Source organism: Pygocentrus nattereri, chromosome 9 (genome assembly GCF_015220715.1).
Source record: "Pygocentrus nattereri isolate fPygNat1 chromosome 9, fPygNat1.pri, whole genome shotgun sequence".
Classification (NCBI taxonomy): domain Eukaryota; kingdom Metazoa; phylum Chordata; class Actinopteri; order Characiformes; family Serrasalmidae; genus Pygocentrus; species Pygocentrus nattereri.
The window spans coordinates 729,348-741,847 of NC_051219.1; the positions used below are offsets into that span (position 1 = coordinate 729,348).

At 44.8% G+C, this 12,500-nt stretch overlaps 1 protein-coding gene across 3 annotated transcripts in view; it reads right to left on the bottom strand.

Moving 5' to 3' along the window:
• si:ch73-375g18.1 (kinesin-like protein KIF1C) overlaps nucleotides 1–12,500 on the bottom strand; it is a 61,638-nt gene that overhangs the window by 46,081 nt on the left and 3,057 nt on the right. For all 3 annotated transcript variants that reach the window (XM_037541089.1, XM_037541090.1, XM_037541088.1), the window contains exon 2: nucleotides 632–743. In XM_037541089.1, the coding sequence (XP_037396986.1) occupies nucleotides 632–734 (103 nt within the window). In that variant the 5' untranslated portion in view covers nucleotides 735–743. The remainder of the gene's footprint in view (nucleotides 1–631; nucleotides 744–12,500) is intronic.

Here is a 12,500-nt window from a genome sequence, read left to right on the forward strand (position 1 = left end):
GGGAGCTCTGATAAACAGCAGGGGGCGACTCTGATAAACAGCAGGGGGAGCTCTGATAAACAGCAGGGGGTGCTCTGATAAACAGCAGGGGGAGCTCTGATAAACAGCAGGGGGAGCTCTGATAAACAGCAGGGGGCGCTCTGATAAACAGCAGGGGGAGCTCTGATAAACAGCAGGGGGCGACTCTGATAAACAGCAGGGTCCGCTCTGATAAACAGCAGGGGGAGCTCTGATAAACAGCAGGGGGAGCTCTGATAAACAGCAGGGGGCACTCTGATAAACAGCAGGGGGCGACTCTGATAAACAGCAGGGGGAGCTCTGATAAACAGCAGGGGGCGCTCTGATAAACAGCAGGGGGAGCTCTGATAAACAGCAGGGGGAGCTCTGATAAACAGCAGGGGGAGCTCTGATAAACAGCAGGGGGCAACTCTGATAAACAGCAGGGGGAGCTCTGATAAACAGCAGGGGGCGCTCTGATAAACAGCAGGGGGAGCTCTGATAAACAGCAAGGGGCGCTCTGATAAACAGCAGGGGGAGCTCTGATAAACAGCAGGGGGAGCTCTGATAAACAGAGGGTGTGTGTGTGTGTGTGTGTGTGTGTGTGTGTGTGTGTGTGTGTGTGTGTACTCACAGGTGGTCTTTCCTTGCATCTGTATGACACACTTGGCATCTCGGTTGCTCTCGCGGGAGTTGAATGGTCGGACTCGGACCGCCACCTTCACCGAGGCAGCCATAACATACACCTGCAACAACGAATGAGAGAGCAGGAACTCAGTCAGAGCCAATCAGACAGCAAGAACACAGTCAGAGCCAATCAGAGAGCAGGGCCACAGTCAGAGCCAATCAGAGAGCAGGGCCACAGTCAGAGCCAATCAGAGAGGATGGACACAGTCAGAGCCAATCAGACAGCAGGAACACAGTCAGAGCCAATCAAAGAGACAGGGACACAGTCAGAGCCAATCAAAGAGCACGGACAAAGTAAGAGCCAATCAGACAGCAGTGACACAGTCAGAGCCAATCAGAGAGCAGGACCACAGTCAAGAGTCAATCAGAGAGCAGGAACACAGTCAGAGCCAATCAGAGTGCAGTGAGACAGCCAGAGCCAATCAGAGAGCAGTGACACAGTCAGAGCCAATCAGAGAGCAGTGACACAATCAGGCAATCAGAGAGCAGTGACACAGTCAGCCAATCAGAGAGCAGTGACAAAGTCAGAGCCAATCAGAGAGCAGTGACAAAGTCAGAGACAATCAGAGAGCAGTGACACAGTCAGCCAATCAGAGAGCAGTGACAGTCAGCCAATCAGAGAGCAGTGACAAAGTCAGAGACAATCAGAGAGCAGTGACACAGTCAGCCAATCAGAGAGCAGTGACACAGTCAGCCAATCAGAGAGCAGTGACACAGTCAGCCAATCAGAGAGCAGGGACAAAGTCAGAGCCAATCAGAGAGCAGTGACTGTCAGCCAATCAGAGAGCAGTGACACAGTCAATCAGAGAGCAGTGACACAGTCAGCCAATCAGAGAGCAGTGACACAGTCAGCCAATCAGAGAGCAGTGACAAAGTCATAGCCAATCAGAGAGCAGTGACAGTCAGCCAATCAGAGAGCAGTGACAAAGTCTGAGCCAATCAGAGAGCAGTGACACAGTAAGCCAATCAGAGAGCAGTGACAGTCAGCCAATCAGAGAGCAGTGACAAAGTCTTAGCCAATCAGAGAGCAGTGACACAGTCAATCAGAGAGCAGTGACACAGTCAGCCAATCAGAGAGCAGTGACACAGTCAACCAATCAGAGAGCAGTGACACAGTCAATCAGAGAGCAGTGACACAGTCAGCCAATCAGAGAGCAGTGACACAGTCAGCCAATCAGAGAGCAGTGACAAAGTCATAGCCAATCAGAGAGCAGTGACAGTCAGCAAATCAGAGAGCAGTGACAAAGTCTGAGCCAATCAGAGAGCAGTGACACAGTAAGCCAATCAGAGAGCAGTGACAGTCAGCCAATCAGAGAGCAGTGACAAAGTCTTAGCCAATCAGAGAGCAGTGACACAGTCAATCAGAGAGCAGTGACACAGTCAGCCAATCAGAGAGCAGTGACACAGTCAACCAATCAGAGAGCAGTGACAAAGTCAGAGCCAATCAGAGAGCAGTGACACAGTCAGCCAATCAGAGAGCAGTGACAAAGCCAACCAATCAGAGAGCAGAGACACAGACAGCCAAACAAAGAAAAGTGACACAGTCAACCAATCAGAGTGCAGTTTGTGGCTAGTGTGTCAGCTTGATGACCTACTGAGAGTGAACACCAGCTGAGACGATGATCTACTGAGAGTGAACACCAGCTGAGACGATGATCTACTCAGAGTTAACAACAGCTGAGACGATTATCTACTGAGAGTGAACACCAGCTGAGACAATGATCTACTGAGAGTGAACACCAGCTGAGACAATGATTTACTGAGAGTGAACACCAGCTGAGACGATGATCTACTGAGAGTGAACACCAGCTCAGACAATGATCTACTGAGAGTGAACACCAGCTGAGATGATGATCTACTGAGAGTGAACACCAGCTGAGACAATGATCTACTGAGAGTGAACACCAGCTGAGATGATCTACTAAGAGTGAACATCAGCTGAGATGATGATCTACTGAGAGTGAACACCAGCTGAGACGATTATCTACTGAGAGTGAACATCAGCTGAGATGATGATCTACTAAGAGTGAACATCAGCTGAGATGATGATCTACTGAGAGTGAACACCAGCTGAGACAATGATCTACTGAGAGTGAACACCAGTTGAGACAATGATCTACTGAGAGTGAACACCAGCTGAGACGTTGATCTACTGAGAGTGAACACCAGCTGAGACAGTCCACTGAGAGTGAACACCAGCTGAGACAATGATCTACTGAGAGTGAACACCAGCTGAGACGATGATCTACTGAGAGTGAACACCAGCTGAGACGATGATCTACTGAGAGTGAACACCAGCTGAGACAATGATCTACTGAGAGTGAACACCAGCTGAGACGATGATCTACTGAGAGTGAACACCAGCTGAGACGATGATCTACTGAGAGTCAACAACAGCTGAGACAGTCTACTGAGAGTGAACACCAGCTGAGACAATGATCTACTGAGAGTGAACATCAGCTGAGACGATGATTTACTGAGAGTGAACACCAGCTGAGACGATGATCTACTGAGAGTGAACACCGGCTGAGACAATGATCTACTGAGAGTGAACAGCAGCTGAGATGATCTACTAAGAGTGAACAAAAGCTGAGACGATGATCTACTGAGAGTGAACACCAGCTGAGACAATGATCTACTGAGAGTGAACACCAGCTGAGATGATGATCTACTAAGAGTGAACATCAGCTGAGATGATGATCTACTGAGAGTGAACACCAGCTGAGACGATTATCTACTGAGAGTGAACACCAGCTGAGATGATGATCTACTAAGAGTGAACATCAGCTGAGATGATGATCTACTGAGAGTGAACAGCAGCTGAGACGATGATCTACTGAGAGTCAACAACAGCTGAGAGAGTCTACTGAGAGTGAACACCAGCTGAGACAATGATCTACTGAGAGTGAACACCAGCTGAGACGATGATCTACTGAGAGTGAACACCAGCTGAGACGATGATCTACTGAGAGTGAACACGAGCTGAGATGATCTACTAAGAGTGAACATCAGCTGAGATGATGATCTACTGAGAGTGAACACCAGCTGAGACAATGATCTACTGAGAGTGAACACCAGCTGAGACAATGATCTACTAAGAGTGAACATCAGCTGAGACAATGATCTACTGAGAGTGAACAGCAGCTGAGACGATGGTCTACTGAGAGTGAACACCAGCTGAGACAATGATCTACTGAGAGTGAACAGCAGCTGAGACAATGATCTACTAAGAGTGAACATCAGCTGAGATGATGATCTACTGAGAGTGAACAGCAGCTGAGACAATGGTCTACTGAGAGTAAACACCAGCTGAGATGATGATCTACTGAGAGTGAACACCAGCTGAGACAATGATCTACTGAGAGTGAACACCAGCTGAGATGATGATCTACTAAGAGTGAACATCAGCTGAGATGATGATCTACTGAGAGTGAACAGCAGCTGAGACGATGATCTACTGAGAGTCAACAACAGCTGAGAGAGTCTACTGAGAGTGAACACCAGCTGAGACAATGATCTACTGAGAGTGAACACCAGCTGAGACGATGATCTACTGAGAGTGAACACCAGCTGAGACGATGATCTACTGAGAGTGAACACCAGCTGAGACAATGATCTACTGAGAGTGAACACCAGCTGAGATGATCTACTAAGAGTGAACATCAGCTGAGATGATAATCTACTGAGAGTGAACACCAGCTGAGATTATTATCTACTGAGAGTGAACACCAGCTGAGATGATGATCTACTGAGAGTGAACATCAGCTGAGATGATGATCTACTGAGAGTGAACACCAGCTGAGACAATGATCTACTGAGAGTGAACACCAGCTGAGACAATGATCTACTAAGAGTGAACATCAGCTGAGACAATGATCTACTGAGAGTGAACACCAGCTGAGACGATGATTTACTGAGAGTGAACACCAGCTGAGACGATGATCTACTGAGAGTGAACACCAGCTGAGACAATGATCTACTGAGAGTGAACACCAGCTGAGATGATCTACTAAGAGTGAACAAAAGCTGAGACGATGATCTACTGAGAGTGAACACCAGCTGAGACAATTATCTACTGAGAGTGAACACCAGCTGAGACAATGATCTACTGAGAGTGAACACCAGCTGAGATGATGATCTACTGAGAGTGAACACCAGCTGAGACGATTATCTACTGAGAGTGAACACCAGCTGAGATGATGATCTACTAAGAGTGAACATCAGCTGAGATGATGATCTACTGAGAGTGAACAGCAGCTGAGACGATGATCTACTGAGAGTCAACAACAGCTGAGACAGTCTACTGAGAGTAAACACCAGCTGAGACAGTCTACTGAGAGTAAACACCAGCTGAGACAATGATCTGCTGAGAGTGAACACCAGCTGAGACGATGATCTACTGAGAGTGAACACCAGCTGAGACGATAATCTACTGAGAGTGAACACCAGCTGAGACAATGATCTACTGAGAGTGAACACCAGCTGAGATGATCTACTAAGAGTGAACATCAGATGAGATGATAATCTACTGAGACTGAACACCAGCTGAGATGATTATCTACTGAGAGTGAACACCAGCTGAGATGATGATCTACTGAGAGGCTGAGATGATGATCTACTGAGAGTGAACACCAGCTGAGACAATGATCTACTGAGAGTGAACACCAGCTGAGACAATGATCTACTGAGAGTGAACACCAGCTGAGATGATCTACTGAGAGTGAACACCAGCTGAGACAATGATCTACTAAGAGTGAACATCAGCTGAGATGATGATCTACTGAGAGTGAACAGCAGCTGAGACAATGGTCTACTGAGAGTAAACACCAGCTGAGATGATGATCTACTGAGAGTGAACAGCAGCTGAGACGATGGTCTACTGAGAGTAAACACCAGCTGAGACAATGATCTACTAAGAGTGAACATCAGCTGAGATGATGATCTACTGAGAGTAAACACAAGCTGAGATGGTGGTCTGCTAGTTAATTATCTGACAGCTTTGTGAACGTCTTCTGCTCCTGTAGGATCTCAGCTGTAACTGCACTAGAACAGTGAGTACTGAATGCAGTTCGGGACTGTTTGTTTAAACACATTCCAGACGGCTGAACTGTGGAGAACCTTGGTGTGAGAGTGTTGCTATGGCAGCAGTGGCTCCTGATACTACTGTATATGTCTGCCTGTCTGTAGTTGAAGTGTTTCACTCACAGAAGCAGCTGTGCATCATCAAATCGTTCAGCACAGTAGTATCAATTAGACATGATCTATCATCACTAGGAAACCACTGAAAAGTGTTTACTCACTGAAAAATGCACAACGGTACACAGGAGTGAAGTCCTTTACACACCGAACGGCATATATTCATGCAATTTACCCAGACGTGGTATCAGTTCAGTACATTCATTTCAGCATGTATATATATGACGGCGTCTTGCGCCCCAAACGTGACTTTCACACGGTGAAAATGTGGCACCAATTTATTCGCCCTCTGTTCCGTTTTTGCAAACTTTCACCAGTGGCATGAACTCACTGACCAATCATGGTCACCTCTACTGTTGGTACGACGACAACCAAGCTAATGGAGCAAACAGAACATTTTCACAAACACTGAAAGGACCAGAATCTCGAAAAGCAGCCAACATCAAGTTGAATGTGGAAGAACTCTTCAGCTCCTGAATGATGCTCACCACGTGATGAATCAGGCAGTCAGTCAGTGAATCGGTCAGTGTTTTTAAGGACTGTATATCCACAATATCAAATCAAATCAAATCAAATTTATTTATATAGCGCTTTTTACAACTGATGTTGTCACAAAGCAGCTTTACAAAAATGGGAATCACAGCACAGAGAATCAGACAAAACACTGAACATAATATACAGAATATGCTTGGAAAAGCGCATTCTGGCATAATGCATCACAGTAATGATAAGTTATCGTCATAATGCCCGCCCCTAGTTCCCGAGAATCCAAAGCAAGAATGAGATGAATGTCCTGTTTTCTGTTATTATGAAAATGTAAGTAGATTAAAATCCCTCTAAGAGACCATGATCTGTCCACCCCTGCTCAGAGCGGGAGCGCCGAACTAGGATCAGACTCCTCTCGCCCATTAAACAATGAAATCAATAAATGAACAAAGTTTTTTAATGTTTTGACCATTCGCCGACTGTTACCATGGTAATTCAGTTAACCATCACCAGGCGGACGATCTGCACAACACTAACGTCACCAACCCCAGAGCAGTGAGAGTGAGTCCTCCAGAAAAACCCAAAGATCAAAGCCAATCAGAGCAGCAAGTGTTAGAGCAGATGTTCAGGTGATTCAGAGCTGGCACACAGCCAGCACAGTGACACACTCACTCGCATACCATGACGGTGAGGCTATGGGATGTTATTAGATCTGAGCAGAAGGAGAATCGGCTCTGATGGCCTGAGCGTTTTACCGCACTTTCAGCCTCAAATCAGACGCACTGTGCCCAAACCGCTGAGCCCTCGGTTCCATAGAAGACCCAGAATGCACTTCTGTCGCTCATGCAGAGGTATTTTAGAGACAATCACATAAAATAAGGATGGAGATGTCACACGTACAGCTGACTGCACTGGACGGGAGGCCAATTTTGAGTCTTTGAAAATGTCTTTGTCTTTGAAAATCAGCTGTAAATTTGCATTAGCATCTCAAAAACATTGCTAACAGACTTAAATCTCAAAACTGCATATAAAAAATACAAAAATGTAATTTATGTGTTGCTGTATTTCACTGCATTTCACTGTATTTCACTGCATTTCACTGTATTTCACTGCATTTCACTGTATCAGCTTCTGTTCCCACATGAGAACATCTCCTGGGAATCTTACTAATCTTGCTCTGCTGCAGGTGAACCGCCGATTCATACCCTTCATACCGCCGAGTCCAGACCACCAGACTGAGCTGTGGTGGCGAGGTCTGGTACCGAGCTGATGTAAACGAGCTGAATTCTACAGTGAGGTGAGACATTCTCAACACACGGTGACCCCTGACCTCTGAGCAGCACCTTCTCTACTGTAAATAACCCGTGCAGCTGAACATCGCCTTGTAAAGGATCATTAAAGCTCTAGAACTCGTCTACGTGGTGTACTGCATCTCTCAGCGTCAGCATTTAGTAAGAAATCGTTTTCATGTTCATTGTTCCTTCACTACAATTCCCAGCATGCATTACAGATACATCATACAACCATATATCTTTTCACAGTAGGGGTTGCAGGACACCAGATTTTTAAAGTCAACAGTGACGTGATGAAAGTCGAGTCGCTGTTGTTGATAAAAAGGGAAAGTTAAAAAAAATGTTGACTTTAAAAAAGCCAAACTCCCCACGTCGTAGAGGGTGATTCACCCTTTCCAACAAGCCATGGATCACATTGCTAGCCTTCAGGAAAACAGAGACACAGGTACAGATTGCAAATCTTAGGCGCAGCCTAACCCAGCCTTACAAAAAGAGTGCCTGCGGCGGAGGTCCAGAGAGCCAGGGAAATTTAGGGCACCGTAACCCGGCCAAAATAAGAGTAACTGCCTTCAAACTGTGCAGGGTTGCAGATCGGTATGCTCCTTCTGCAACCACTCAGGACTTCTTATTGTCGTCTGCAGGAAACCAGAGATAATGTTCAATTATCTGATCTCTGAAGCTCTGTGGATCAGCAGAGAAATGTTACAACAAAGCCAAGGTCAGTAGAGCGTGATGTGTCCTTTCCAGCGAGCCCTGGATCACGTGGCTGCCCTTCAGGAAACCAGAGATATGGACCTCGAAATCACCAGCCTTCTCACCTGCTGTCTTCTCTGAAGCGTCCATGTTGTTAGTGCCATAATCACGTGATCAGCAACACCAAGATTAAAGCGTCGTTACCGGGCAGAAAAGGCGACAACCCGTGTTTCATACTTCAGCATTTGACCAGGGAAACCATTAAAGCAGTGGTGATAAAATATTACATCATGATTTCCACAACACACGACATGCATCACGATATTCGGCTTTTCTGAGGTTTAAGAAGTCGGAACGGACGCAATAGAACCTGAAGTGTCAAACACTATGGCCGTTAATAAAAACACCGTAATAAACCTGCAATACTTTCTTTTGTACAACAAAATCGATGGATCGCTTTTATTCAATGTTTCACCAACGATGCTGCCCTAAATCCGGTTAAACAGGCCTCGGTTTGCTCTCGCTGTAATGAAACATGCAGTTGGTGATCTTTAAGCGCTGACGATATCCACGATATGATCAGAAAAGCGTACTGTGACGTTATTTATCACAATAACAATAAAATATCCTTATATTGCCAAGCACTTAGTGCTGACATTTACAAATTAGTAGGTAAATTATTCAGGATTCATTCTTATTCACCTCATTTTGCCCTTTCCTATTTTCAGAGAGGAAGGAGCTCGACAGGTCTGCGAGCTCTTCTTCCAGAATTACCTGCATGACCACAAAGGCCTAGATCTCACACCGAGTTCGGGATGAATGGAGCTCGGAATCTCTAGCTGTCCACCTGAAAGCCTTTAGACAAACTGAGGTGGGAAATGAGCGCTTGTCTGGCTGCTGTGCGTGTCTCTGTTGTGAGAAGTAAAGAGGGGTTTATTTAGTGCTTCATCTGGTTTAAAGGTGGACGTAGGCTTTGTGGGAATCCACCATTAATACAACAGCAAAGCATTTACATGACAGCATGCAGTTTGATCAAAAATCGTCCACAAAACAGTTCAGCCTTACAATCATCCCAGCATTCTTCTTTGTTTGTTGACAATATAAACAAACAGCATCTGATAAACAAACATCCATTCAAAAGTCTGCTTAAAAAGCCTAAAACACACAGTGTTAATAATCTGATAATTGCAGAAAATCAGATTGTGTCAGTAATCTGATCAACGCATTTACATGCACGTGAGTAATCAGATAACGGGGAAACTCCAGGTCTACATGAGTCAGACAGTAATCAGATAATGGGGAAACTCCAGGTCTACAGGAGTCAGACAGTAATCAGATAACGGGGAAACTCCAGGTCTACATGAGTCAGACAGTAATCAGATAATGGGGAAACTCCAGGTCTACATGAGTCAGACAGTAATCAGATAATGGGGAAACTCCAGGTCTACAGGAGTCAGACAGTAATCAGATAATGGGGAAACTCCAGGTCTACAGGAGTCAGACAGTAATCAGATAATGGGGAAACTCCAGGTCTACAGGAGTCAGACAGTAATCAGATAATGGGGAAACTCCAGGTCTACAGGAGTCAGACAGTAATCAGATAATGGGGAAACTCCAGGTCTACAGGAGTCAGACAGTAATCAGATAATGGGGAAACTCCAGGTCTACAGGAGTCAGACAGTAATCCGATAACGGGGAAACTCCAGGTCTACATGAATTAGACAGTAATCAGATAATGGGGAAACTCCAGGTCTACATGAGTCAGACAGTAATCAGATAACGGGGAAACTCCAGGTCTACATGAGTCAGACAGTAATCAGATAATGGGGAAACTCCAGGTCTACAGGAGTCAGACAGTAATCAGATAATGGGGAAACTCCAGGTCTACAGGAGTCAGACAGTAATCAGATAATGGGGAAACTCCAGGTCTACAGGAGTCAGACAGTAATCAGATAACGGGGAAACTCCAGGTCTACAGGAGTCAGACAGTAATCAGATAATGGGGAAACTCCAGGTCTACATGAGTCAGACAGTAATCAGATAACGGGGAAACTCCAGGTCTACAGGAGTCAGACAGTAATCAGATAATGGGGAAACTCCAGGTCTACAGGAGTCAGACAGTAATCAGATAATGGGGAAACTCCAGGTCTACATGAGTCAGACAGTAATCAGATAATGGGGAAACTCCAGGTCTACATGAGTCAGACAGTAATCAGATAATGTGAAACTCCAGGTCTACAGGAGTCAGACAGTAATCAGATAATGGGGAAACTCCAGGTCTACAGGAGTCAGACAGTAATCAGATAACGGGGAAACTCCAGGTCTACAGGAGTCAGACAGTAATCAGATAATGGGGAAACTCCAGGTCTACAGGAGTCAGACAGTAATCACATAATGGGGAAACTCCAGGTCTACAGGAGTCAGACAGTAATCAGATAATGGAGAAACTCCAGGTCTACATGAGTCAGACAGTAATCAGACTTCTGCTTTACAACCAGCCGATAAACTCACAGAAGACGTGATGTAAACATAACATAGAACTCAAACTTCCTGAGCAGCTTTTTTGAGTCACTTTAGCTAAAAATATGAACAAACATCATCTAGAAGATGAAGAATATTTAAATCCTTCATCTCATCGAGCATGCTTTTGGTTTCCGTCATGTTGAAATGATGTCAAGGACCAGCGTTTACATGTCGTTTATTCCAGCTGCATTTGTTTGTACATCTGTACCATTCATAATACTCGAAACTGGACCCTGAATGTTTAGACATACAAGCCCCAGTATGGTGTAAACGCCCCAAATCATTTACACTGCAAAAACATTCATCATTAAAAATAGACGCAATCCTTTTTCAAGCAGGCTGACGTTGTCGTTGCCACATCAAATGGGTTCTCTGTCTGGCTCTCGTCCACTGAGCGAGGAACAGTGAGCTAAATCTCATTTACTCTAATATATTATCCAGCCTTTAGAGCTTTATCTAGAGCGTGACTTCACTCAGGAGAACAACTTTTTCATTGTCTGTAGGACTGACTCACCTGCCATCATATGACCATATATGACCATCATATGATCCCAGTGTGACAAAGGTGGCCTATGAGCAGAGACCTTTCCCTGTTTCTCAAGCTTTTATAATAAACCAAACTTTCCCATTGGGTTTGTATGTTTTATTTTAATAGTACTGGAAATGTTCCCTGGCTTAAGGCACAGAAAAGCTTACAGCTCTTGTTCAACTAGTTCTCCAAAAATAAAAACACATCATACCTTTTAATGAAGAAATTACATAGAAAACATAATCAGGGTGTAAAAGCGTTCTCTACTTCACTGCAGCCACTACTGTAATGTTTCCCTGCTGTGCTGCACTGAATACAGTGTGAAGGGAATCCCTGTAGAGGCTGAATAATCCAGTCTGTTGAGGGTTCATAACTACAGCAGCGTCAGAACTCCTGACCTGACCAGCCGAGAGGTTTGAGGTGTACAGTGAGCAAGAGGTCAGGAAGCAGCTGTGGAGATGAATAAAAACCAAGTAGAAGATGAGTAATTAATGTTAGTGACTTTCTCCACCGAGTGTTACTGACCCACTACAGGCTGCAGTAGCTAAAGCCACCTCAGGATAACTGCTGCACCAGTTACTGACACAATCTTATTTTCTGCAGTTATCAGATTATTAAGTGTAAACACGCTGAACCAGTTACTGACACAGTCTGATTTTCTGCAGTTATCAGATTATTAAGTGTAAACACACTGAACCAGTTACGGACACAGTCTGATATTCTGCAGTTATCAGATTATTAAGTGTAAACACGCTGAACCAGTTACTGACACAGTCTGATTTACTGCAGTTATCAGATTATTAAGTGTAAACACACTGAACCAGTAACTGACACAATCTGATTTTCTGCAGTTATCAGATTATTAAGTGTAAACACACTGAACCAGTTACTGACACAATCTGATTTACTGCAGTTATCAGATTATTAAGTGTAAACACGCTGAACCAGTTACTGACACAATCTGATTTTCTGCAGTTATCAGATTATCAAGTGTAAACACGCTGAACCAGTTACTGACACAGTCTGATTTTCTGCAGTTATCAGATTATTAAGTGTAAACACGCTGAACCAGTTACTGACACAGTCTGATTTACTGC